Below are 27,673 nucleotides of genomic sequence, written 5' to 3'. Positions count from 1 at the left end.
ATCCTCTAGTGCTGTATAATCAGCAGTGGTCCAGGCATGACTCAGTTGGTAGAGCATGGTGTTTGCAACGCCAGGGTTGTGGGTTCGATTCCCACGAGGGACCAGTACGGGGGGGGAATTATGAAATGTATGCATTCAGTACTGTAAGTCGCTCTGGATAAGAGCGTCTCGCTAAATGACTAAAATGTAAATGTAAAATGTATGACCTCTACAGTAATGGTTCTATTCAGTCTGGGTGGCTGAAGCGGTACAGATTGGGGGATTGAAAATAAAAAGGTAATTTCCAATTGAACTGATATATGCAGCGTTTACCGTGTATGTAGTCTCCACTAAGCGTTTACCCTGTATGTAGGCTCCACTAAGCGTTTACCCTGTATGTAGTCTCCACTAAGCGTTTACCGTGTATGTAGTCTCCACTAAGCGTTTACCGTGTATGTAGTCTCCACTAACCCGGGAACATTGCCTTTTAAAAAAATGTTTCAAATCATCAGCTGTAACGATGAACTTCCAACGATTCAGATTGAACAGAGCCCTAAATCCCACAACAGTTACAACAACGAGTGATTAAAAACCAATTGGTCACAAAGAGGAGTGTATGACAGTCAGTCTACATGCTGAGGATACGGTCAGGAGATCAGGTCAGTCTACAGTCAGGAGATCAGGTCAGTCTACAGTCAGGAGATCAGGTCAGTCTACATGCTGAGGATACAGTCAGGAGATCAGGTCAGTCTACAGTCAGGAGATCAGGTCAGTCTACAGTCAGGAGATCAGGTCAGTCTACAGTCAGGAGATCAGGTCAGTCTACATTCAGGAGATCAGGTCAGTCTACATGCTGAGGATACGGTCAGGAGATCAGGTCAGTCTACATGCTGAGGATACAGTCAGGAGATCAGGTCAGTCTACATGCTGAGGATACGGTCAGGACATCAGGTCAGTCTACAGTCAGGAGATCAGGTCAGTCTACATGCTGAGGATACGGTCAGGAGATCAGGTCAGTCTACAGTCAGGAGATCAGGTCAGTCTACATTCAGGAGATCAGGTCAGTCTACATTCAGGAGATCAGGTCAGTCTACATGCTGAGGATACGGTCAGGACATCAGGTCAGTCTACAGTCAGGAGATCAGGTCAGTCTACATTCAGGAGATCAGGTCAGTCTACAGTCAGGAGATCAGGTCAGTCTACATTCAGGAGATCAGGTCAGTCTACAGTCAGGAGATCAGGTCAGTCTACGGTCAGGACATCAGGTCAGTCTACGGTCAGGACATCAGGTCAGTCTACAGTCAGGAGATCAGGTCAGTCTACAGTCAGGAGATCAGGTCAGTCTACATGCTGAGGATACGGTCAGGAGATCAGGTCAGTCTACAGTCAGGAGATCAGGTCAGTCTACATTCAGGAGATTAGGTCAGTCTACATGCTGAGGATACGGTCAGGACATCAGGTCAGTCTACAGTCAGGAGATCAGGTCAGTCTACATTCAGGAGTTCAGGTCAGTCTACAGTCAGGAGATCAGGTCAGTCTACATTCAGGAGATCAGGTCAGTCTACAGTCAGGAGATCAGGTCAGTCTACAGTCAGGAGATCAGGTCAGTCTACATTCAGGAGATCAGGTCAGTCTACATGCTGAGGATACGGTCAGGACATCAGGTCAGTCTACAGTCAGGACATCAGGTCAGTCTACAGTCAGGAGATCAGGTCAGTCTACATGCTGAGGATACAGTCAGGAGATCAGGTCAGTCTACATTCAGGAGATCAGGTCAGTCTACATGCTGAGGATACGGTCAGGAGATCAGGTCAGTCTACAGTCAGGAGATCAGGTCAGTCTACAGTCAGGAGATCAGGTCAGTCTACATTCAGGAGATCAGGTCAGTCTACATGCTGAGGATACAGTCAGGACATCAGGTCAGTCTACATGCTGAGGATACGGTCAGGAGATCAGGTCAGTCTACAGTCAGGAGATCAGGTCAGTCTACAGTCAGGAGATCAGGTCAGTCTACAGTCAGGAGATCAGGTCAGTCTACATGCTGAGGAAACAGCCAGACCAGGTCAGTCTACATGATGAGGAAACAGCCAGACCAGGTCAGGTCAGTCTCCATGATGAGGAAACAGCCAGACCAGGTCAGTCTCCATGATGAGGAAACAGCCAGACCAGGTCAGGAGGAGGTCAGTCTACATGGTGAGGAAACAGCCAGACCAGGTCAGGTCAGTCTCCATGATGAGGAAACAGCCAGACCAGGTCAGTCTACATGGTGAGGAAACAGCCAGACCAGGTCAGTCTCCATGATGAGGAAACAGCCAGACCAGGTCAGTCTCCATGATGAGGAAACAGCCAGACCAGGTCAGTCTCCATGATGAGGAAACAGCCAGACCAGGTCAGTCTCCATGATGAGGAAACAGCCAGACCAGGTCAGTCTCCATGATGAGGAAACAGCCAGACCAGGTCAGTCTCCATGATGAGGAAACAGCCAGACCAGGTCAGTCTACATGATGAGGAAACAGCCAGACCAGGTCAGGAGGTCAGTCTACATGATGAGGAAACAGCCAGACCAGGCCAGCTCAGTGGTCATACTCCTTGTCTATAAACTTGGCCATGGTGGATAGCTGGATGTTGGTTGTTCCCTCATAAATGGTACCTGTATAGTTACACACATGGAAAAACAGCTTTAATGACCATGACACCAATACTGGAATAGAACATTACACATTATCACCTGTTATGTCCATAAATTCCACCAATAATTAAAATAGACTTTTCCTTAAATCAGTACTGGACCAAAGAGAAACCGTTCACTCAGTCTGTCTAACTGAGCCTGGATCTGCCAAAATCTCTGTCATCAACAGTCAAAGTGTGTCTGAAATAGCGCCCCATCCTCTATACACGCCACAGGGCCCCATCCTCTATACAGAACGCCACAGGGCCCCATCCTCTATACACGCCACAGGGCCCCATCCTCTATACAGAACGCCACAGGGCCCCATCCTCTATACAGAACGCCACAGGGCCCCATCCTCTATACACGCCACAGGGCCCCATCCTCTATACAGAACGCCACAGGGCTCCATCCTCTATACAGAACGCCACAGGGCCCCATCCTCTATACAGAACGCCACAGGGCCCCATCCTCTATACAGAACGCCACAGGGCCCCATCCTCTATACAGAACGCCACAGGGCCCCATTGTCTATACAGAACGCCACAGGGCTGCAATCAACAGAAAGCACCCACCCACCCCCCCTCTCTCCTAGCACCCCCCTCTCTCTCCTAGCACCCCCCCTCTCCTAGCACCCCCCCTCTCTCCTAGCACCCACCCCCCCCTCTCTCTCCTAGCACCCCCCCCTCTCTCTCCTAGCACCCCCCCTCTCTCCTAGCACCCACCCACCTCTCTCTCCTAGCACCCCCCCTCTCTCTCCTAGCACCCCCCCTCTCTCCTAGCACCCACACCCCCCCTCTCTCCTAGCACCCCCCCCCTCTCCTAGCACCCCCCCTCTCTCCTAGCACCCCCCCTCTCTCCTAGCACCCACACCCCTCTCTCCTAGCACCCCCCCTCTCTCCTAGCACCCCCCTCTCTCCTAGCACCCCCCTCTCTCCTAGCACCCCCCCCCCGTCCTAGCACCCCCCTCTCTCTCCTAGCACCCCCCCCTCTCTCCTAGCACCCCCCCCCTCTCTCCTAGCACCCACCCACCCCCCCACTCTCCTAGCACCCCCCCCTCTCTCTCCTAGCACCCCCCCTCTCTCCTAGCACCCCCCCCTCTCTCCTAGCACCCCCCCTCTCTCCTAGCACCCCCCCTCTCCTAGCACCCCCCCCCCTCTCTCCTAGCACCCACCCCCCCTCTCTCTCCTAGCACCCCCCTCTCTCTCCTAGCACCCCCCCCTCTCTCCTAGCACCCCCCCCCTCTCTCCTAGCACCCCCCCTCTCTTTCCTAGCACCCCCCCCCTCTCTCTCCTAGCACCCCCCCCCTCTCTTCTAGCACCCACCCCCCCCTCTCTCTCCTAGCACCCCCCCCTCTCTCCTAGCACCCACCCCCCCCTCTCTCTCCAAGCACCCCCCCTCTCTCTCCTAGCACTCCCCCCTCTCTCCTAGCACCCCCCCCTCTCTCCTAGCACCCACCCCCTCTCTCTCCTAGCACCCCCCTCTCTCTCCCAGCACCACCCGACTCCACCTTGCTGTGGCCCAATAACTAGCTAGCTCACTGTAGTTATGACGTTCCCGAGTTACACCCCCCCCGGGTTGCATAGCAACAGTACAGGATAGCTTTGGAACTAGCCATAGAAACATACCTATTTTACAATCTCTGTAGTATTTCTCGATAGGGTAGTCTTTGGTGAAGCCCACCCCTCCCATCCACTCGATGCATTTCGAAGTGGTCAACGTTGCGACCTAATTTACAGAGAGAGGAACAATCAAGACATTGTTAAAACAACACAAATACTGTGAGGCCGTTGTATGAAATAGTTTGGATTTGCACTGTTCATTCCCTCTACTAGAAGAGCAGGGGCGGGGGGACCCTCTCGGAGCAGGGCGGGGGGGAACACTCTCGGAGCAGGGCGGGGGGACCCTCTCGGAGCAGGGGCGGGGGGGGACCCTCTCGGAGCAGGGGCGGGGGGACCCTCTCGGAGCAGGGGCGGGGGGACCCTCTCGGAGCAGGGGCGGGGGGGACCCTCTCGGAGCAGGGGCGGGGGGACCCTCTCGGAGCAGGGGTGGGGGGGACCCTCTCGGAGCAGGGGCGGGGGGACCCTCACGGAGCAGGGGCGGGGGGACCCTCACGGAGCAGGGGCGGGGGGACCCTCTCGGAGCAGGGGCGGGGGGACCCTCTCGGAGCAGGGGCGGGGGGACCCTCACGGAGCAGGGGCGGGGGGACCCTCACGGAGCAGGGGCGGGGGGACCCTCTCGGAGCAGGGGCGGGGGGACCCTCTCGGAGCAGGGGCGGGGGGACCCTCTCGGAGCAGGGGCGGGGGGACCCTCTCGGAGCAGGGGGACCCTCTCGGAGCAGGGGCGGGTGGACCCTCTCGGAGCAGGGGCGGGGGGACCCTCTCGGAGCAGGGGCGGGGGGACCCTCTCGGAGCAGGGGCGGGGGGACCCTCTCGGAGCAGGGGCGGGGGGACCCTCTCGGAGTAGGGGCGGGGGGACCCTCACGGAGCAGGGGCGGGGGGACCCTCTCGGAGCAGGGGTGGGGGGACCCTCTCGGAGCAGGGGTGGGGGGACCCTCTCGGAGTAGGGACCAGTCCAGTGATTGCTGATCTACGATCATATTACTCTCACTCTGAGACGCTTTATGAATATGGGCCTCGGTCTCTACATTGAGCTCACCTCTGAGGTGAAGTACTTGGCCATGCAGGCCTCCTTGATGAAAGGTCTTCCTGCCTCCTTCAGCCGGGCAGCGTTGTAGGTAAGCAACCTGGCAGCCTCTATCTGGGTGGCGACATGGGCAATCTGGTGCTGCATGGCCTGTAACACATTACAGAAGCATCCTTTAGATGTGGTGCTGGATGACCTGTAACACATTACAGAAGCATCCTTTAGATGTGGTGCTGTAACACATTACAGAAGCATCCTTTAGATGTGGTGCTGCATGGCCTGTAACACATTACAGAAGCATCACGATCACTAGTGTGCTGTAGTTTCCGTTCAATACAACACCGGTTCTGTGTGGCTCAGGTGGTAGAGCATGGCGCTTGCAATTCCAGGGCTGTGGGTTCGATTCCCGCTGGGGCCAGCCAGGCTAAAAGGTATGCAGGCATGACTAAGTCGCTTTGGAATTTATTTTTTTTAAGTGTTTGCTAAATGGCCTTGATTATTATTATTATTATTATTATAATAATATTAAAAACGGAGAACAATGGAGGCTTTTAAAATAAATCACAAAGATTAGTTTGATAGAAGCCAGTAAAGCCACACACTGATCATAGCTGCAACACCTACAAGTGGAGAAACATAAAAATTTAATATCCAGGAAATGTATAAAATGTTTTAAATGAATACGTTTTACCTGGAAGTCGAAGATGCGTTTGCCAAACTGAACCCTCTGTCTGGTGTAGGGAACGGCCTGGTCGAAGCAACCCTGAGCCAATCCCAACATCTGAGCAGCGATACCAATCCTGCCTTCATTCAGCATGCCGATGGCGTACTTGTATCCGTGGCCGGCTTGACCCAAGATGTTCTTCTCAGGAACCTTCGACAAAATCAGAATCTAATTTTATTCAAATCGCAAAGTACATTTTCACGTACCCAGAATTTGACTTGGTGAAGTGTTGGTGCCAGCAACAGAGAAAATATTAGGCTCTGTTCCCCCGACGAAAACAACTGTTGGTCGAACAAGCTTGTCTGATGCTTTAAGCGCACTGTTTGATTAAATAATTAAAAAGACACAAAATGATTCAATAGGGTGTTCGACGGCACTTGCAGCGCTGTGTAACGATAAAACAATTTTAAAAATCAGCGAATGCCTGTGTGTGACTGGGGCACGTTGTCTCGCTCTCCTCCCTGCTGCAGCTAGCAGGCACCGCAAAACAGCAATAGTGTTTATTGTGCTGTCCGTGCTGCAACATAATTACAGACATTTCTACTTGTTGTTTCTCTGACTGAAAAGTTCTGTTAGCGTAAATGTGTCCGTCTAAATCCATCTAGTCCTTGCTCTCTTTATGTGACCAATAGGACCTGACCTATAGCCTATCATAATCCCTATTAATTGGTTATAAACTCTGAACAGCAAAATGGATACGGAGGAAACTTGAAAACGGGGGAATGTTTACTGGTTGCTCAGGAGGGAACGGGAAAGTCAGATATGTGGAAGACATTTGATTTAGTTGTGGAAACTACTAGAGATATGAGGGGAAAAAAACACACCAAACATCTGTTAGATTACAAAAAGAGAACATCTGACCATTTGGAACAGCGTAAACAATTTTAAGTGTACCAGAGAAAGTCTGTTCATCAACGGATTGTAAAATAACGCAATTGCTGACACATTTGCGGTTTATTTGTTGTTTAGGCTAATTATTCAAGGCTACTTTTATTTCCTTTTAAAACTAAAATGTTTTGATTACGTTTCTAAGCATGAATGACTCGTATGCCCGTGTGATGTGTGACTCAGTTGGTAGAGCATGGTGTTTGCAACGCCAGGGTTGTGGGTTCGATTCCCACAGGGGACCAGTACAGGGGAAAACATTTTTTTTATGAAATGTATGCATTCACTTCTGTAAGTCGCTCTGGATAAGAGCGTCTGCTAAATGACTAAAATGTAAATGTAAAATGATGACACGAACGAATAATTGATTGATTGATACAGTAGCCTTTATTTAAGCAATAAGGCCAGAGGAGGTGTGGTATATGGCCAATATACATAGCAACGGTAACCAATACGCTGGTTACCTTTGCCATTACGCACATAGCAACGGTAACCAATACGCTGGTTACCTTTGCCATTATGCACATAGCAACGGTAACCAATACGCTGGTTACCTTTGCCATTATGCACATAGCAACGTGGTCGAAGGAAAGAGGGCAAAGTCAAAGGCGCACTGAAGATCACGGTTCAGAACGACGGACAGCGACAGCTATCCAACGTGGGAGAAAACACATTCGTTATAAAATAATATTATTTTTGTTATTATTAGGTGTTGCACCGTTGTTCTTACATAATATAACCAATATATAATAATTTCAGTAGCACATGTCTTAACAGTGATGGACTATGCCATCCCCACGGCCTCCGCAACGGATTGGTTCACTCGGACAGACGCAAATCACATGGGTGTCCTGTACGCCAATGAAAAACAATGTAATAATTTGAGACTGCTCGACTAAAGAAATCTCTGTCGACTAACAGTCAACTAAACGGGGTCAGCCCTACAAAATATATAGACAGAATCGAAAATATGGATACAATAAAAAACAAAATGGCCACTTCTAGAGAGTACAGACACATTTCATATAATCAGCTAGAAGGTAGAGTCATTATTATACACGTACATTACCGTTCAATCAACATGCTTCTGATCTGATGAAACAGGTTGATGCCTATCAGATTCACCTTTTCATCGCTGGTTGTTGGGACTGTCTATATTTAAATTGTGTGTGGACTCTACCTTGATATTATCCAGGTTGAAGAGCCTACCTACCTTGATATTGTCCAGGTTGAAGAGCCTACCTACCTTGATGTTGTCCCGGTTGAAGAGCCCACCTACCTTGATGTTATCCAGGTTGAAGAGCCTACCTACCTTGATGTTATCCAGGTTGAGAGGACAGGTTGAAGAGCCTACCTACCTTGATGTTATCCAGGTTGAGAGGACAGGTTGAAGAAGCTCTCAGACCCAGTTTGTTCTCCTTCTTGCCGATCTGAAGCCCCTCGGTGTCTCTGTCCACGATGAAGCAGGTGATACCTCTGTGACCCTGTCAACAAAAGAGGAAGATACTGTCATTTACAGCTTGATACAAAAATCACAAAACTTTATTGGTCACATACACAGGTTCCAACAGCGTGTAAAACCAGGAAGGAGCTGTTTCCTAGGAGCTACCTCTCAACAGGACATATCAAACACTAAGGATAAACTCCTCTACAGCCTGAAGACAATCACTACCATAACTACTAAAGGTTAGAAGGATTGGAATAACTAAGTTACCGGACCATAAGGCCTGGAAATCAAGGATATGTTCCTTAGACATGAAACGGGGGAAAAAAACAACTGTTCAAAACAGAGGGAAACGGAGGTTACTATCTGAACTTGTCCAATAATAAATTACGTTTTCATTTTCCGTTGCACAGCGTTTTTAAAAAAATGTTATGCTTCGGTGTGCCCCTAATGAACTAGACCCTGTTGTTCGGTGACTGCGTGGGTTTGTTCGGTGACTGCGTGGGTTTGTTCGGTGACTGGGTGGGTTTGTTCGGTGACTGCGCGGGTTTGTTCGGTGACTGCGCGGGTTTGTTCGGTGACTGCGCGGGTTTGTTCGGTGACTGGGTGGGTTTGTTCGGTGACTGGGTGGGTTTGTTCGGTGACTGGGTGGGTTTGTTCGGTGACTGGGTGGGTTTGTTCGGTGACTGCGCGGGTTTGTTCGGTGACTGCGCGGGTTTGTTCGGTGACTGCGCGGGTTTGTTCGGTGACTGCGCGGGTTTGTTCGGTGACTGCGCGGGTTTGTTCGGTGACTGCGCGGGTTTGTTCGGTGACTGCGCGGGTTTGTTCGGTGACTGCGCGGGTTTGTTCGGTGACTGCGTGGGTTTGTTCGGTGACTGCGCGGGTTTGTTCGGTGACTGCGCGGGTTTGTTCGGTTAGGGTTTGTTCGGTGACTGCGTGGGTTTGTTCGGTGAGGGTTTGTTCGGTGACTGCGCGGGTTTGTTCGGTGACTGTTGTTCGGTGACTGCGCGGGTTTGTTCGGTGACTGCGTGGGTTTGTTCGGTGACTGCGTGGGTTTGTTCGGTGACTGCGTGGGTTTGTTCGGTGACTGCGTGGGTTTGTTCGGTGAGGGTTTGTTCGGTGACTGCGTGGGTTTGTTCGGTGAGGGTTTGTTCGGTGACTGCGTGGGTTTGTTCGGTGAGGATTTGTTCGGTGACTGCGTGGGTTTGTTCGGTGACTGCGTGGGTTTGTTCGGTGACTGCGTGGGTTTGTTCGGTGACTGCGTGGGTTTGTTCGGTGAGGGTTTGTTCGGTGACTGCGTGGGTTTGTTCGGTGACTGTGTGTGTTTGTTCGGTTGACTGCGTGGGTTTGTTCGGTGACTGTGTGGGTTTGTTCGGTGAGGGTTTGTTCGGTGACTGCGTGGGTTTGTTCGGTGAGGGTTTGTTCGGTGACTGAGTGGGTTTGTTCAGTGACTGCGTGGGTTTGAACTCACAGCGGACGGGTCCACGTTGGCCATCACCAGAAACACACCAGCTTGCTCTGCGTTACTGATCCACATCTTGGAACCGTTGATGACGTAATAGTCCCCGTGTTTGTCAGCACGCGTCTTCAGAGAGAAGGCGTCGCTCCCCGACTCTGCTTCTGACAGGCAGAAACTACCAACCTACAAGACAACAAGGTATCAGTATCATTACATGGACAGGTCTAGAACTACTAACCTACAGGACAACAAGGTATCAGTATCATTACATGGACAGGTCTGGAACTACCAACCTACAGGACAACAAGGTATCAGTATCATTACATGGACAGGTCTAGAACTACCAACCTACTGGACAACAAGGTATCATTACATGGACAGGTCTGGAACTACCAACCTACAGGACAACAAGGTATCAGTATCATTACATGGACAGGTCTAGAACTACCAACCTACTGGACAACAAGGTATCAAAAACATAATTCCACTTTGACATTACGGGGTATTGTGTGTAGGCCAGTGACCCCCCCCCCCCCCAAACATCAATGTATCCATTTTAAATTCAGGCTGTAACAACAACATGTGTTTAAAAGTGAAGTGGTGTGAATATTTTCTGAAGGGGGTGTCGGTCTGTTAAATGTCTTGTGAACCAGTAGCTCCCTCTGCTGGCTATAATCAAGAGAGGTTAGCTACACGATCAGAAGCTTTATTTAAACTTACTAGTACACCCTTAAATCAAAACACGCTACCTCTCACTACCCTTAAATCAAAACACATGGATACACACTACCCTTAAATCAAAACACATGGATACACACTACCCTTAAATCAAAACACATGGATACACACTACCCTTAAATCAAAACACATGGATACACACTACCCTTAAATCAAAACACATGGATACACACTACCCTTAAATCAAAACACATGGATACACACTACCCTTAAATCAAAACACATGGATACACACTACCCTTAAATCAAAACACATGGATACACACTACCCTTAAATCAAAACACATGGATACACACTACCCTTAAATCAAAACACATGGATACACACTACCCTTAAATCAAAACACATAGATACACACTACCCTTAAATCAAAACACATAGATACACACTACCCTTAAATCAAAACACATGGATACACACTACCCTTAAATCAAAACACATGGATACACACTACCCTTAAATCAAAACACATAGATACACACTACCCTTAAATCAAAACACATAGATACACACTACCCTTAAATCAAAACACATAGATACACACTACCCTTAAATCAAAACACATAGATACACACTACCCTTAAATCAAAACACATGGATACACACTACCCTTAAATCAAAACACATGGATACACACTACCCTTAAATCAAAACACATGGATACACACTACCCTTAAATCAAAACACATGGATACACACTACCCTTAAATCAAAACACATAGATACACACTACCCTTAAATCAAAACACATGGATACACACTACCCTTAAATCAAAACACATGGATACACACTACCCTTAAATCAAAACACATAGATACACACTACCCTTAAATCAAAACACATAGATACCCACTACCCTTAAATCAAAACACATAGATACCCACTACCCTTAAATCAAAACACATAGATACACACTACCCTTAAATCAAAACACATGGATACACACTACCCTTAAATCAAAACACATAGATACACACTACCCTTAAATCAAAACACATAGATACACACTACCCTTAAATCAAAACACATGGATACACACTACCCTTAAATCAAAACACATGGATACACACTACCCTTAAATCAAAACACATAGATACACACTACCCTTAAATCAAAACACATAGATACACACTACCCTTAAATCAAAACACATGGATACACACTACCCTTAAATCAAAACACATAGATACCCACTACCCTTAAATCAAAACACATAGATACCCACTACCCTTAAATCAAAACACATAGATACACACTACCCTTAAATCAAAACACATGGATACACACTACCCTTAAATCAAAACACATAGATACACACTACCCTTAAATCAAAACACATAGATACACACTACCCTTAAATCAAAACACATAGATACACACTACCCTTAAATCAAAACACATAGATACCCATTTTGCCTCTCGGCTAGAAACCTGTTTAATAAAATCAACCCGAAGTGCAACCTGTTAGTCACCATGTCTGTTGACAGTCGGCTGAGATACCGTTCTTTCTGGGCCGCGGTCCCCAGCTTGGTAAACAGCGTGTTGATGAGGGTGTTCTGGATGTCACACAGCACGGCCACGGAGGCGTCCACTTTAGCCAGCTCCTCAATGACCAGGATGGAGGAGAAGAACGTGGATCCGGTACCTCCGTACTCTGGGTCGATCTCTACGCCCATCAGCTGGGAAGTGACAATGAATCATCTGACAAATTAATGGGGAATAAACAACTATATACAACAGGGCCGGTGTTCTATTTGTTTTGACAACAGGGGCGGTGTTCTATTTGTTTTGACAACAGGGGAGTGTTCTATTTGTTTTGACAACAGGGGGGGGTGTTATTTTTGTTTTGACAACAGGGGCGGTGTTTGTTCTTTTTGTTTTGACAACAGGGGAGTGTTCTATTTGTTTTGACAACAGGGGGGGTGTTATTTTTGTTTTGACAACAGGGGCGGTGTTTGTTCTTTTTGTTTTGACAACAGGGGCGGTGTTCTTTTTGTTTTGACAACAGGGGAGTGTTCTTTTTGTTTTGACAACAGGGGCGGTGTTTGTTCTTTTTGTTTTGACAACAGGGGAGTGTTCTTTTTGTTTTGACAACATGGGGGGGTGTTATTTTTGTTTTGACAAGAGGGGGGGTGTTATTTTTGTTTTGACAACAGGGGCGGTGTTTGTTCTTTTTGTTTTGACAACAGGGGCGGTGTTCTTTTTGTTTTGACAACAGGGGAGTGTTCTTTTTGTTTTGACAACAGGGGCGGTGTTTGTTCTTTTTGTTTTGACAACAGGGGAGTGTTCTTTTTGTTTTGACAACATGGGGGGGTGTTATTTTTGTTTTGACAAGAGGGGGGGTGTTATTTTTGTTTTGACAACAGGGGCGGTGTTCTATTTGTTTTGACAACAGGGGCGGTGTTCTATTTGTTTTGACAACAGGGGCGGTGTTTGTTCTTTTTGTTTTGACAACAGGGGCGGTGTTTGTTATTTTTGTTTTGACAACAGGGGCGGTGTTTGTTCTTTTTGTTTTGACAACAGGGGCGGTGTTTGTTCTTTTGTTTTGACAGCAGGGGCGGTGTTCTTTTTGTTTTGACAACAGGGGCGGTGTTCTTTTTGTTTTGACAACAGGGGCGGTGTTCTATTTGTTTTGACAACAGGGGCGGTGTTTGTTCTTTTTGTTTTGACAACAGGGGCGGTGTTTGTTCTTTTGTTTTGACAACAGGGGCGGTGTTCTTTTTGTTTTGACAACAGGGGCGGTGTTCTTTTTGTTTTGACAACAGGGCGGTGTTCTTTTGTTTTGACAACAGGGCGGTGTTCTTTTTGTTTCGACAACAGGGCGGTGTTCTATTTGTTTTGACAACAGGGCGGTGTTCTATTTGTTTTGACAACAGGGCGGTGTTCTTTTTGTTTTGACAACAGGGGCGGTGTTCTATTTGTTTTGACAACAGGGCGGTGTTCTATTTGTTTTGACAACAGGGCGGTGTTCTTTTTGTTTTGACAACAGGGCGGTGTTCTTTTTGTTTTGACAACAGGGCGGTGTTCTATTTGTTTTGACAACAGGGCGGTGTTCTTTTTGTTTTGACAACAGGGCGGTGTTCTATTTGTTTTGACAACAGGGCGGTGTTCTATTTGTTTTGACAACAGGGCGGTGTTCTATTTGTTTTGACAACAGGGCGGTGTTCTATTTGTTTTGACAACAGGGCGGTGTTCTATTTGTTTTGACAACAGGGCGGTGTTCTTTTTGTTTTGACAACAGGGCGGTGTTCTTTTTGTTTTGACAACAGGGCGGTGTTCTTTTTGTTTTGACAACAGGGCGGTGTTCTTTTTGTTTTGACAACAGGGCGGTGTTCTTTTTGTTTTGACAACAGGGGGGTGTTCAGGACATATGTCCAGGTAGTCTCTCCATGTTTTAGTCCATTGTCTTCTGTTTGGTGTCTAATGAACATGATGTCGGTAAGTTAGGTTTCTTCCACGGTAACAGAATTATGCTGGGACTTCCAAATGTTACTAAACAAAAAAACATTTACTTAAAAGTTTAACAAACCAACTCCATGCACAAGGACTCATTTGAACAATTTCCATTGAATATTTTACAAAAATACATTCACTAGAAGAACTGCGCCGATGCAAAGTTTGGTAACAGAATTTCGGTAAAAACTTCCCTCCGTTTTTTTATGTGAGGACGCTTTACAAAAACTCAAAATATACACCGAGTGTACAAAACATTAGGAACACCTTCCTAATATTGAGTTGATCCCCCTTTTCCCCTCATAACAGCCTCAATTCATCAGGACATGGACTCTACAAGGTGTTGAAAGCGTTCCACAGGGATGCTGGCTCCAATGTTGACTCCAATGCTTCCCACAGTTGTGTCCAGTTGGCTGGATGTCCTTTGGGTGGTGGACCATTCTGGATACACACAGGAAACTGTTGAGTGTGAAAAACCCAGCTGCGTTGCAGTTCTTGACACCAACTGGCGCGCCTGGTACCTACTACCATACCCCATTCAAAGGCACTTAAATATTTAGTCTTGCCCATTCACCCTCTGAATGGCACACATACACAATCCATGTCTCAATTGTCTCAAGGCTTAAAAATCCTTCTTTAACGTGTCTCCTCTCCTTCATCTACACTGATTGAAGTGGATTTAACAAGTGACATCAATAAGGGATCATAGCTTCCACCTGGATTCACCTGGTCAGTCTGTTATGGAATGTTTTGTACACTCAGTTGAGAATTAAGATTCCAAGATGTCTACTGATGTCCCATTCTTTCTGCAGACATGACACCTCGACTTTAAAAAATAAATAGATATTTTGCTTATTGAACTACACTAAATTGATTTACATTACAACTACCTCTTCCCCTACTGTATTTATTTATCTCCTTTGCACCCCATTATTTCTATTTCTACTTTGCACTTTCTTCCACTACAAATCTACCATTCCAGTGTTTTACTTGCTATATTGTATTTACTTCGCCACCATGGCCTTTTTGCCTTTACCTCCCTTATCTCACCTCATTTGCTCACATTGTATATAGACTTATTGTTCTACTGTATTATTGACTGTATGTTTGTTTTACTCCATGTGTAACTCTGTGTTGTTGTATGTTGTCGAACTGCTTTGCTTTATCTTGGCCAGGTTGCAATTGTAAATGAGAACTTGTTCTCAACTTGCCTACCTGGTTAAATAAAGGTGAAATAAAAATAAATAAAAATAAAAACATCAGGTAACAGAATTACGGTAACGGATTTACATCATGAGTCCCTGATCAGTATTCTACTGAAATGCATAATTATGGCTATTCATATAATTATCTTCATGGTGATGTATCCTGGTTAATATCCTGCTTTACATATCTGGGTATTATTCTAATGAGCTCCGCCCCCAAAACAAGACCAAATTTGGTTGGTCCAGACAAGACCAAATCTGAACCAATCATAGACGTCTATGTTTCACATCACAGTATAGTTCAGTACAGTAGATATGTTCGGTGAAGTACATTATACTGAACATAACAGTATGTCAGTGGAAGAGAGGACAGTAACAGGAGACACTATGAGCTGAACGACTGGGCTGGAATATTCCATTATGGCCTTTCTCTTGCATTTCAAAGATGGTACAAAAAAAATATATATATATGCATGTTTTTTATTTTCTTTGTATTATCTTTTACCAGATCTATTGTGTTATATTATCCTACATTCATTTCACAAACTTCAAAGTGTTTCCTTTCAAATGGTATCAAGAATATGCCCTTAGCCTAATGACCATAGGATGTAAAGAAGAGAAACACATACCCCCTGTTCAAAGAGTGACTTTATCACTTCCGGGTCCATATGAGAGTTTTCGTCCATCTTCGACACAAACGGGGCAAGACGCTCCTGTGCAAACTTGTTCACTGTTCAAATATGAGACAGTAAAATGAAATGCAGTGTGACTTGATTAACTGAACTTACATAGAACCAAATTCATGACAAATCAGACCAATCCATAGCATGATCCAGTCTGTTTATTAAATCTTATTGGTTGGTTGTAGTACTATATACACACACCACACACAATACCAGTCAAAAGTTTGGACACACCTACTCATTCCAGGGTTTTTCTTTATTTGTACTATTTTCTAAATTGTAGAATTATAGTGAAGACATCAAAACTATGATATAACACAAAATATAGTTTAGATTCTTCAAAGTAGCCACCCTTTGCCTTGATGACAGCTTTGCACACTCTTAGCATTCTCTCAACCAGCTTGATGAGCTAGTCACCTGGAATGAATTTCAATTAACAGGTGTGCCTTGTTAAAAGTTCATTTTCCTTCGTAATAAGTTTGGGGCAATCAGTTGTATTGTGACAAGGTAGGGTTGGTATACAGAAGATATCCCTATTTAGTAAAAGACCAAGTCCATATTATGGCAAGAACAGTTCAAATAAGCAAAGATAAATGACAGTCCATCATTACTTTAAGACATGAAGGTCAGTCAATACAGAACATTTCAAGAACTTTGAAAGTTTCTTCAAGTGCAGTCGCAAAAACATTTACATTACATTTACATTTAAGGCATTTAGCAGACGCTCTTATCCAGAGCGACTTACAAATTGGTGCATTCACCTTATGATATCCAGTGGAACAACCACTTACAATAGTGCATCTAAATCTTTTAGGGGGGGGGGGGGTTAGAAGGATTACTTTATCCTATCCCAGGTATTCCTTAAAGAGGTGGGGTTTCAGGTGTCTCCGGAAGGTGGTGATTGACTCCGCTGTCCTGGCGTCGTGAGGGAGCTTGTTCCACCATTGGGGTGCCAGAGCAGCGAACAGTTTTGACTGGGCTGAGCGGGAACTGTGCTTCCTCAGAGGTAGGGAGGCGAGCAGGCCAGAGGTGGATGAAGCACTATGATGAAACTGGCTCTCATGAGGACCACCACAGGAAAGGAAGACCCAGAGTTACCTCTGCTGCAGAGGATAAGTTCATTAGAGTTACCGACCTCAGAAATTGCAGCCCAAATAAATGCTTCACAGAGTTCAAGTAACAGACACATCTCAACATCAACTGTTCAGAGGAGACTGCGTGAATCAGGCCTTCATGGTCGAATTGCTGCAAAGAAACCACTAAAGGACACCAATAAGAAGAGACTTGCTTGGGCCAAGAAACACGAGCAATGGACACTGTTGGAAATCTGTCCTTTGGACTGATGAGTCCAAATTTGAGATTTTTAGTTCCAACCGCTGTGTCTTCCCACCGTGAAGCATGGAGGAGGTGTCATGGTGTGGGGTGCTTTGCTGGTGACACTGTCTGTGATTTATTTAGAATTCAAGGCAGTCTTAGCCAGCATGGCTACCACAGCATTCTGCAGTGATACGCCATCCCATCTGGTTTGCGCATAGTGGGACGATCATTTGTTTTTCAACAGGACTATGACCCAACACACCTCCAGGCTGTGTAAGGGCTATTTGACCATCAGATTACCTGGCCTCCGCAATCACCCGACCTAAACTCAATTGAGACGGTTTCGGATGAGTTGGACTGCAGAGTGAAGGACAAGTAGCCATCAAGTAGTCAGCATTGGTGGGAACTCCTTCAAGACTGTTGGAAAAGCTCTCCTCGTAAAGCTGGTTGAGAGAATTCCATGAGTGTGTAAAGCTGTCATCAAGGCAAAGGGTGGATACTTTGTAAAATATAACATTTGATTTGTGTAACACTTTTTTGCTTACTACATGATTCCATATGTGTCATTCCATAGTTTTGATGTCTTCACTATTATTCTGCAATGTAGAAAATAGTTCAAATGAAGAAAAACCCTTGAATGAGAAGGTGTCCAAACTTTTGACTGGTACTGTGTGTGTGACATATATTAAATATCTCCTTTGTTGCTCTGCCTAGTATATATCCTGCATGGTCCAACTCACCAGCATCCCTCATCATCCCCTCCTCCTCAGAATATGTCTGTAGTGGAGGGTAGGAGACCCCCAGAGCAGCAGCCTGCTCTGCAGACACGTCTGGTTGGGTGGATCTGTTCCGCAGCCCATGTTGGCACACACTCCATGGTCGGGACACCTGCCTACCAACCTGAAATAACACAGTTACATTTTCGCTGATGGATGACATGATACAACTTGAGTGTCTAGGCAAAAAGTTGCTACTCTACGCAATCGCAAAATAGATTTGCCTGGCTACCCAAACTCCTTGTTGAGGCAGCCATCCATTTGAATTCAATCACTTTTGAATTCTAACATTTTTTTGACCTGAGCACCCCTTTTGACTTGAACGAAACCTTCCATACATATTTGCCCATCGTAGAAGTGCTCAGAAAGTGACTTTTTGGACATGAATACAAAAACATTCAAGGGAAATGTGACCTATTATGCATACCCCACCATAGCATGAGACATCCATGTCTTCATCACTGGAAAAAATAAACAGTTGAGTTTGATTTCATAAAAGCTTACAAACAGGGTTGTCAAAACTATTTTATAATTTATTGAAAAAAAAAAGCTTTTTAATTTAAAAATGACATTTATTAACCTTAAATATAAATAATCTACAAAAGCTTTAACTCCTTTTTTTCCTTAATTATTTGAAAGTAGAAATTCCTATTTGATTACCATTTTAGTACATTTATCCGCCAAAACATTATACCCACCCTGTATTCAAGATCATGTTGTCTCAACCAATTGTGCGCACAAGTAGGGCTACAACACATGCCAATATTGTTGGAGGTCCAGACATCAGAGAACGTTGACTTGAAATGGGAATATCTGTTGTTTTAAATGAAACTGTCAATCCTCCATAGGAAACCTATTGAAATCATAGAAATACTAGAATAGACATCACCATTCAAGTTGCCATTCAACGGAGGGTGGACCGGCAGCCATATTTGTGGTAGTAATTAGAAGAAAATATTTAAATTACAATGGTGTACCAGCTAAATTACAGTGGTCTGAAGGGATAGGTATATTCTATAATTTATATTTCTATGATTTGAAATTACCCACTCTGTATTCAAGAGCATGTTGTGTCTCAACCAATGGTGGGCGACAACATATGAGAATATGGAGAGTACAAAAATCGGAGTTTACGCGTTTTTAGATAATTGACGTTATAGGTTAAAAACTGTGATATTTAAATAAAAAAAACAACTTTTTTTTAAATGAAATTCTAAAATATTTTGACAAGCCTGTTTGTAAGCTTTTATGATAAAAATAAACGGTCGAGTTTTCCAGTGATGAAGACATGGATGTCTCATGATATGCCGAATAGGTGAACTTTGAGCACTTTAACTCTTGAATGTTTTGGCATTCAGGTTTTTTTTTTTTATTTTTTTTAAGTCACTTTCTGAGCACTTCTACAGCGGGCAAATAGTCTACGTAGCTAGCGAAAATAGAGCAGTGGAACAATTCAGTTTGAGTCGTCAGACAACAAAAATATATCCATACTCCAGCATAAGTGAATATGAGAGAGTGGTGGCTATAACGTTATACGACAAGATAAAAGCAGTGACACAAGGAAGGACATTTCTTCATGAGTAACTTGTGGTGTAACTGACGCAGGCGGTAGCTAACTAGCTATGTAATGTTTATTAGCATGCAGCTAACTAGCTATGTAATGTTTATTAGCGTGCAGCTAACTAGCTATGTAATGTTTATTAGCATGCAGCTAACTAGCTATGTAATGTTTATTAGCATGCAGCTAACTAGCTATGTAATGTTTATTAGCGTGCAGCTAACTAGCTATGTAATGTTTATTAGCATGCAGCTAACTAGCCAACGCGTTATGTGATAGCAGGTTATGCAATGGGGTAATATAAAGTTACAAAAAAAAAACACTGGCTAAGTTAGTATTTCTAATTAAGTATGACAACATATCATAAAACAACAATGTGAACGAAGAAACTGTTTTTTTGCATTACTATTCGTCTCACCTTTGAGAAGCACCTGATCAAGGACGACGCCATGTTTTTCTCTTGTTTACATGTGAGTGTGTTCCCTTCTGTACGGACCGGGTGAAACAGCGACCACTGGAACCGTTTCGCATCTTCCACCTTTGGTAGACCGTATCACCTCTTATTAACTCATACGTCTTCAATATTTTAAATACGCAGGGCATTTTTAATCAAATAAACATCTTCATCTTTCTGCTGTTGTATTTCCAACTAGGGAGTTTTCACTGACAGCTATGTGTTTCTGAAATGGGAGTCATTTTACTGTCGCATAGCTACTATAACACATCCCTGCTCCTTCTCTGTTGTTTTTAGCACAACCGGCTAACAATAACTTGTCATCACACATTGTTATTGTCGTAGATAGTGTTTGAAATGTCCATCTTAACATAAGACCGGATGGGTAACGCGTAAATTATCGTATATATATATATATATTGTTTTTTAACGGTGCTGTGATTGACGACCAGCTGGTAAGTAAAAATGGCTAGCGTACATTACTACCGTTATACATTAACATTACTACCGTTATACATTACTACCGTTATACATTACTACTGTTATACATTACTAACGTTATACATTACTACCGTTATACATTAACATTACTACCGTTATACATTACTACCGTTATACATTACTACTGTTAAACATTACTAACGTTATACATTACTACCGTTATACATTAACATTACTACCGTTATACATGACTACCGTTATACATTAGCATTACTACCGTTATACATTACTTCCGTTAAACATTACTACCGTTATACATTACTACTGTTATACATTACTAACGTTATACATTACTACCGTTATACATTAACATTACTACCGTTATACATTACTACCGTTATACATTACTACTGTTAAACATTACTAACGTTATACATTACTACCGTTATACATTAACATTACTACCGTTATACATGACTACCGTTATACATTAGCATTACTACCGTTATACATTACTTCCGTTAAACATTACTACCGTTATACATTACTACTGTTAAACATTACTAACGTTATACATTACTACCGTTATACATTAACATTACTACCGTTATACATTACTACCGTTATACATTACTACTGTTAAACATTACTAACGTTATACATTACTACCGTTATACATTAACATTACTACCGCTATACATTACTACCGTTAAACATTACTACCGTTAAACATTACTACCGTTATACATTACTACCGTTATACATTACTACTGTTAAACATTACTAACGTTATACATTACTACCGTTATACATTAACATTACTACCGTTATACATTAACATTACTACCGTTATACATTACTACCGTTATACATTACTACCGTTATACCGTTATACATTACTACTGTTATACATTACTACTGTTAAACATTACTACTGTTATACATTACTACCGTTATACATTACTAATGTTATACCGTTATACATTACTACCGTTATACATTACTACCGTTATACCGTTATACATTACTACCGTTATACATTACTACCGTTATACCGTTATACATTACTACCGTTATACATTACTAACGTTATACATTACTGCTGTTATACATTAACATTACTACTGTTATACATTACTACTGTTAAACATTACTACTGTTATACATTACTACCGTTATACATTACTACCGTTATACATTACTAACGTTATACATTACTACTGTTATACATTACTACCGTTATACATTACTACTGTTATACATTACTACCGTTATACATTACGTTATACATTACTACCGTTATACATTACTACTGTTATACATTACTACCGTTATACATTACTAACGTTATACATTACTACCGTTATACATTACTAACGTTATACATTACTACCGTTATACAAGCTAACGTTATACATTACTACTGTTATACATTACTACCGTTAAACATTACTACCATTATACATCACTAACGTTATACATTACTACCGTTATACATTACTAACGTTATACATTACTACCGTTATACATTACTACCGTTATACATTAACATTACTACCGTTATACATTACTACCGTTATACATTACTACCGTTATACATTACTACTGTTATACATTACTACCGTTATTAACGAGCAACGCCGGTAGTAGTGAAAGTGAGAGATGGGCTGTGTATAAAATGCTGCTACATTGTCATGTTGCCACTGTTATGAGATGTTTTTTGGTGCCAATATACTTATTTATCATCGTAACTGACTGCCCACATCATGTATTATGGTTATATCCTTGATCATCACTCTCAATTACATTACATTTAGAGAGGCTTTGGATGAAGGTGTTTTCTGTAAGAGGGAGTTTTATTAATAAGAACCGCGACGGTCGGTGTGAACATTAAGGACATAGCTTGCTGGACGGGTTTTGGAAGCATAATAACCGTATCTTTCATATCGGGCAAAACAATATATATATAAGTTGTTAAACATGATACGCTTTTATAGGGTTTAGATTCCCCACACGGCCATATTTACACGTTACTGCATCTAACCTGTGTGGAAACGGAGTAAACATAAAATAAAAATACTGTCATCTGCAACATTTAAAACAAGTGTTCACTACATGAAATGTTTATTTTGTATTTGTGAAATTATTTTTGTTGTGCTATCAAAGTAGAGCGATTTATGTTTCAAGAACCGTACCGCAATCGCTTCACGTTTAGATGGGAGTATCTGGCTGTTTTGGCTTCCAGAACCAATTCACCCTTAAACAGAACATGTAAGTTATTTAGACTAAAGACTAACGTTAGGCTCATTTAGTCCAATATCGGCTATAGGTTATGCCATACATACAGTAGTATTGTAACAATTATCATGTGGTTCATTATGTTTAATCGTCAAGCAGGTAGTTTAGTGGTTAGAGACAGGTAGTTTAGTGGTTAGAGGCAGGTAGCCAAGTGGTTAGAGGCAGGTAGTCTAGTGGTTAGAGGCAGGTAGCCTAGTGGTTAGAGGCAGGTAGCCTAGTGGTTAGAGGCAGGTAGCCTAGTGGTTAGAGGGGGGAGGCAGGTAGCCTAGTGGTTAGAGGCAGGTAGCCTAGTGGTTAGAGGCAGGTAGTCTAGTGGTTAGAGACAGGTAGTTTAGTGGTTAGAGGCAGGTAGCCAAGTGGTTAGAGGCAGGTAGCCTAGTGGTTAGAGGCAGGTAGCCTAGTGGTTAGAGGGGGGAGGCAGGTAGCCTAGTGGTTAGAGGCAGGTAGCCAAGTGGTTAGAGGCAGGTAGCCTAGTGGTTAGAGACAGGTAGCCTAGTGGTTAGAGGCAGGTAGCCAAGTGGTTAGAGGCAGGTAGCCTAGTGGTTAGAGGCAGGTAGCCTAGTGGTTAGAGACAGGTAGCCTAGTGGTTAGAGGCAGGTAGTTTAGTGGTTAGAGGCAGGTAGCCTAGTGGTTAGAGAGGGAGGCAGGTAGCCTAGTGGTTAGAGGCAGGTAGTTTAGTGGTTAGAGGCAGGTAGCCTAGTGGTTAGAGGCAGGTAGCCTAGTGGTTAGAGGGGGAGGCAGGTAGCCTAGTGGTTAGAGAGGGAGGCAGGTAGCCTAGTGGTTAGAGGCAGGTAGCCTAGTGGTTAGAGGCAGGTAGCCTAGTGGTTAGAGGCAGGTAGCCTAGTGGTTAGAGGCAGGTAGCCTAGTGGTTAGAGGCAGGTAGCCTAGTGGTTAGAGCGTTGGGCCAGTAACCGAAAGGGTTGCTAGATTGAATCCCCGAGTTGACGAGGTAAAAATCTGTCGTTCTGCCCCCTGAACAAGGCAGTTAACCCCACTGTTCCCCAGTAGGCCGTCATTGTTAATAAGAATTTGTTCTTAATTGACTTGCCTAGTTTTAAATAAAGGTTTTAAAAATATATATATTATTGCCTTATCTTACAGGTTGGGGGGGTGATCAGAAGTCATCACAATACACCCCATCTTGCCAAATGGACGATGATCTAAAACCTCTGGATTTCATAAAGGACTTTCAAGAGTACCTGACACAGCAAACGCACCATGTCAACATGATCTCAGGCTCTGTCTGCGGGGAGATGGAGCCTGACCACCTCCAAGCTGGTGAGACTGTTATGAACACTATCAGAGTAGTTCACTTTCAATTAGGATGGATCTTTTTCAACATGGCCAAAATAGGCCATATCCCTCATTTTTTCTGTAGGAAGTTAAACCCAGTGGAACAGGGCCCAGCGCTACGGGGAATAACCTAATAAGTCTGTTTGAACAATTTTGTAATGTTTTTATTTTATTTTGTGGCGATGGGCCGTCATCCAAAAGGGGTCCTCTGGAGGAGCAATGAGTGTGTTTTTTATGTTTAGATACCATATTGTGGACATATTTACTTCACAAAGATGACCCTAATGCATCTCAAGTGATCCTCTCATATCTTTCAAGCACCAGACAAAAACAGGACTGCGCCACGAATGGTTTCTGACTAGATTGTCTGCCAGAATACATTTTTTCCACCGGAAATAGATCAATGTAAAATGTGATTTTACAAATCCTGCTTCCGGATAAGTTCTAGATGTGATTTGAGCTACAGACCTCGGCTTTTGTGTGTCTGTGAAGTTTGGGTATTGTTTAGAGGTATCAATTTCCGGTGAAAAAATGTACTGTAAAGTATCTATTTAATTGTATGTCTTGTGGTCTCCTCTCCCAGTAGCAGCAGCTGCTATCCCAGAGAGTGATCATCACAATGGATCAATGGAAGTTCCTCTGGATGACAACAACTCTGGGCTTCTGGTGGACGGCTTCCAGAGGACCTTCGACGGCAAGCTCAAATGTAGCTACTGCAGCTACGCCAGTAAAGGCACCGCTCGCCTGATAGAGCACATCAGAATTCACACAGGTAAAATGGACCATCCCATCTGGCATTTGCCCAACATGCCAGATGGTCAGTCCGCCCCTGCACTGTCCATATAGTTAAGATCTTATTTTTTTTTAACTTGTATTAATATTCTTATGGCGTTACATTTTTAAATGGATTGTTGGATATGTGCCGAGACGTTCAAATAAACCTAAACATCCACCCTCTTTGTTGATGAACAGGAGAGAAGCCTCATCGATGCCAGCTGTGCCCGTTCGCCTCTGCCTACGAGCGCCACCTTGAGGCCCACATGCGCTCCCACACGGGAGAGAAACCCTACAAGTGTGACCTCTGCTCCTTCCGTTGCAGCGACCGCAGCAACCTGTCCCACCACCGCCGGCGTCGCCACAAGCTTCTACCCATGAAGGGGTCGGTGCTGCCCTCTTTCCTCTCCAACAAGAAGATGCTGAACGTCCTACAGAAGAAGAAGAGCGGCAGCTCCCTGGGCCTGGGAGGTTACAGCAGACACCTCCTCATCAACTTCAGCCCTCCCTCCATGGTGGTGGGGAAACCAGACTACCTGAACCACGAGGCGTACGAGAACAATGTGAAGGACCATGGGACTGGAGGAGGAGGAGGAGGAGGAGGAGGAGGAGGTGCCAGCAGGGATGTCAACAGTGACATGGCGCTGGACAACAATCCACTGAACCAGCTGTCTACGCTGGCAGGCCAGTTATCCAACCTCCCCCCAGTGGACCAGACCCCTGTATCTCCTGACAGACTGTCCTGTAACGACGTCAAACCGTTCCTCATCCAGCAGGCGTCCGGTGCACCGATTGCAGTGTCGGTATCTTTATCCACCAGTCAAAGTGGTGCCCACCACCACCACTACCACCACCACCACCACCACCAAACCTCCTCTCCAACCAGCCCCGAGGACCTCCAACCCCCTGCAGGCCATAGCAGGAACTACATCCCCAGCCCTGTAGACCCAGAACCGAGCAGTGAACACAGTGTACACACACGCACCAGCTCGGCTAGCATTAGTAACAGCCAGCCCAGTACCCCTGCCTTACCCGGTAGCACACAGGACCCAGATCCACAGATGTTGCACAGCTGTCAGCACTGCGACACCTACTTCTCTGACAACATCCTGTATACTATTCACATGGGTTGCCACGGCTATGAGAACCCCTTCCAGTGTAATATCTGTGGCTGTAAGTGCAGGAACAAGTACGACTTTGCCTGCCATTTTGCTCGCGGGCAGCACACGCAGTGACTGACTTCCACAGTAAAACCAAGAGGAATTTGAATGATGTTTGGCGTCTCACAGAGCACATTAACTTAACTCCGTGTTTATGATAATCAGGGATCAGAGCGATTCTGATCTATATTTTATTGTATCGTTTTTGTATTGTTTTTTTTTGTTTTGTTTGTTTTTTATGATATAACTTAAGAGAGTTACTTTGAAATGAGGAATTGATGCTTCTATAAATGGGAAAGTAATCTGGAGGTTGGAGATGTTTAATCATGTGTCCTCCTCGGTGCCGTCTGAGAATTTAAAAGAAGTCACTTCTTATCATTTGTATTTAACTTGGCAAATCAGTTAAGAACAAATTCATATTTACAATGACGGCCAAACCCGGGCCAAACCCGGACGACGCCAGGCCAATTGTGCGCCGCCCTATGGGACTCCCAATCACGGGCCGGATGTGATACAGCCTGGATTCGAACCAGGGACTGTTGTGACGCCTCTTGCACTGAGATGCAGTGTCTTAGACCGCTGTGCCACACGGGAGCCCGACTCTGAATTAGTTACATAAATATTGGTGATATTACATGCGAGTGACAAAACGTATAGTTTAAATAGCGATTACAAGGTATCTGGTTGCTGTGGTTAGAGTTTAAACAGTTCTGACCTTGCCTTATTTAAAATAAATATATAATTATTTCACCTTTATTTAACCAGGTAGGCCAGTTAAGAACAAGTTCTCATTTACAACTGTGACCTGGCCAAGATAAAGCAAAGCAGTGCGACACAAACAACAAAACAGAGTTACACATGGAATAAACAAATGTACAGTCAATAACACAATAGAAAAAGTCTATATACAGTGTGTGCAAATGGCGTGAGGAGGCAAGGCATGAAGCAAAGAACATAGGTGCTCAACATTGACCAACAGACATGCTTTACTATTCATTGTGTATAATAGTGTCTCACTTTATTGTGAGTGTAAAACATAACATTATATTAACGGCTTGACGTCAATGACATCTGTGTATATTAATGCTTCAGCTTAGACATTATTTCACTCTGTATTTTACTCTGCTCTGTTCCACATTCAGATTGATTCCATGTGTTCTCTGTTCCACATTCAGATGGATTCCATGTGTTCTCTGTTCCACGTTCAGATTGATTCCATATGTTCTCTGTTCCACGTTCAGATTGATTCCATGTGTTCTCTGTTCCACGTTCAGATTGATTCCATGTGTTCTCTGTTCCACATTCAGATTGATTCCATGTGTTCTCTGTTCCACGTTCAGATTGATTCCATGTGTTCTCTGTTCCACGTTCAGATTGATTCCATGTGTTCTCTGTTCCACATTCAGATTGATTCCATGTGTTCTCTGTTCCACATTCAGATTGATTCCATGTGTTCTCTGTTCCACGTTCAGATTGATTCCATGTGTTCTCTGTTCCACATTCAGATTGATTCCATGTGTTCTCTGTTCCACATTCAGATTGATTCCATGTGTTCTCTGTTCCACGTTCAGATTGATTCCATGTGTTCTCTGTTCCACATTCAGATTGATTCCATGTGTTCTCTGTTCCACGTTCAGATTGATTCCATGTGTTCTCTGTTCCACGTTCAGATTGATTCCATGTGTTCTCTGTTCCACATTCAGATTGATTCCATGT

At 44.2% G+C, this 27,673-nt stretch overlaps 2 protein-coding genes and 1 long non-coding RNA gene across 10 annotated transcripts; 2 read left to right on the top strand and 1 right to left on the bottom strand.

Annotated features, from left to right (window-relative positions):
• The first annotated feature begins 500 nt into the window (after positions 1–500).
• Positions 501–2,589, top strand: LOC115190124 (uncharacterized). 5 transcript variants are annotated; one of them, XR_003877112.1, is made up of 11 exons: positions 501–638; positions 687–723; positions 820–1,015; positions 1,064–1,124; positions 1,293–1,377; positions 1,535–1,582; positions 1,753–1,813; positions 1,899–1,959; positions 2,081–2,159; positions 2,233–2,504; positions 2,547–2,589. It is a non-coding gene; the product is annotated as an uncharacterized LOC115190124 (long non-coding RNA). The 5 variants fall into 5 exon arrangements; XR_003877113.1 differs by having other exon boundaries at positions 687–747; XR_003877110.1 differs by having other exon boundaries at positions 687–771.
• Positions 2,430–20,055, bottom strand: LOC115190110 (short/branched chain specific acyl-CoA dehydrogenase, mitochondrial). 2 transcript variants are annotated; one of them, XM_029748596.1, is made up of 10 exons: positions 19,956–20,055; positions 17,944–18,103; positions 15,833–15,933; positions 12,018–12,224; positions 9,818–9,988; positions 8,261–8,386; positions 5,985–6,167; positions 5,306–5,443; positions 4,276–4,375; positions 2,430–2,629 (listed from the first exon to the last, which is right to left on the bottom strand). In XM_029748596.1, exons 1-10 carry the CDS (start codon positions 19,986–19,988, stop codon positions 2,553–2,555), a joined length of 1,296 nt encoding a protein of 431 aa, XP_029604456.1. In that variant the 5' UTR covers positions 19,989–20,055; the 3' UTR covers positions 2,430–2,552. The 2 variants fall into 2 exon arrangements, with proteins under 2 accessions (XP_029604456.1, XP_029604457.1); XM_029748597.1 differs by lacking the exon at positions 12,018–12,224.
• LOC115190107 (zinc finger protein Pegasus-like) lies at positions 19,352–26,153 on the top strand. Of its 3 annotated transcripts, none has more exons than XM_029748587.1 (4): positions 19,352–20,007; positions 23,832–24,008; positions 24,607–24,795; positions 24,996–26,153. In XM_029748587.1, exons 2-4 carry the CDS (start codon positions 23,879–23,881, stop codon positions 26,030–26,032), a joined length of 1,356 nt encoding a protein of 451 aa, XP_029604447.1. In that variant the 5' UTR covers positions 19,352–20,007; positions 23,832–23,878; the 3' UTR covers positions 26,033–26,153. The 3 variants fall into 3 exon arrangements, with proteins under 3 accessions (XP_029604447.1, XP_029604445.1, XP_029604444.1); XM_029748585.1 differs by having other exon boundaries at positions 19,352–20,080; XM_029748584.1 differs by lacking the exon at positions 19,352–20,007 and adding an exon at positions 20,316–20,446.
• The last annotated feature ends 1,520 nt before the right edge of the window (positions 26,154–27,673 follow it).

Source organism: Salmo trutta, unplaced genomic scaffold, assembly GCF_901001165.1.
Source record: "Salmo trutta unplaced genomic scaffold, fSalTru1.1, whole genome shotgun sequence".
Classification (NCBI taxonomy): Eukaryota; Metazoa; Chordata; class Actinopteri; order Salmoniformes; family Salmonidae; genus Salmo; species Salmo trutta.
Note: the sequence above shows the minus strand (reverse complement) of the source record. Positions and strands in the feature narration are given on the sequence as shown.

Bases quoted from the DNA above. Each gene is read 5' to 3' on its own strand.
- LOC115190107 (XM_029748587.1), top strand. From the start codon at position 23,879: ATGGACGATGATCTAAAACCTCTGGATTTCATAAAGGACTTTCAAGAG. The intron at 24,009-24,606 runs GTGAGACTGTTA...CTCCTCTCCCAG, and splicing joins GCCTGACCACCTCCAAGCTG to TAGCAGCAGCTGCTATCCCA. The intron at 24,796-24,995 runs GTAAAATGGACC...GTTGATGAACAG, and splicing joins GCACATCAGAATTCACACAG to GAGAGAAGCCTCATCGATGC.
- LOC115190110 (XM_029748596.1), bottom strand. From the start codon at position 19,988: ATGGCGTCGTCCTTGATCAGGTGCTTCTCAAAG. The intron at 18,104-19,955 runs GTGAGACGAATA...GTGTTATTTCAG, and splicing joins TGATCAGGTGCTTCTCAAAG to GTTGGTAGGCAGGTGTCCCG. The intron at 8,387-9,817 runs GTGAGTTCAAAC...TTTTGTTGACAG, and splicing joins CCAACGTGGACCCGTCCGCT to GGTCACAGAGGTATCACCTG.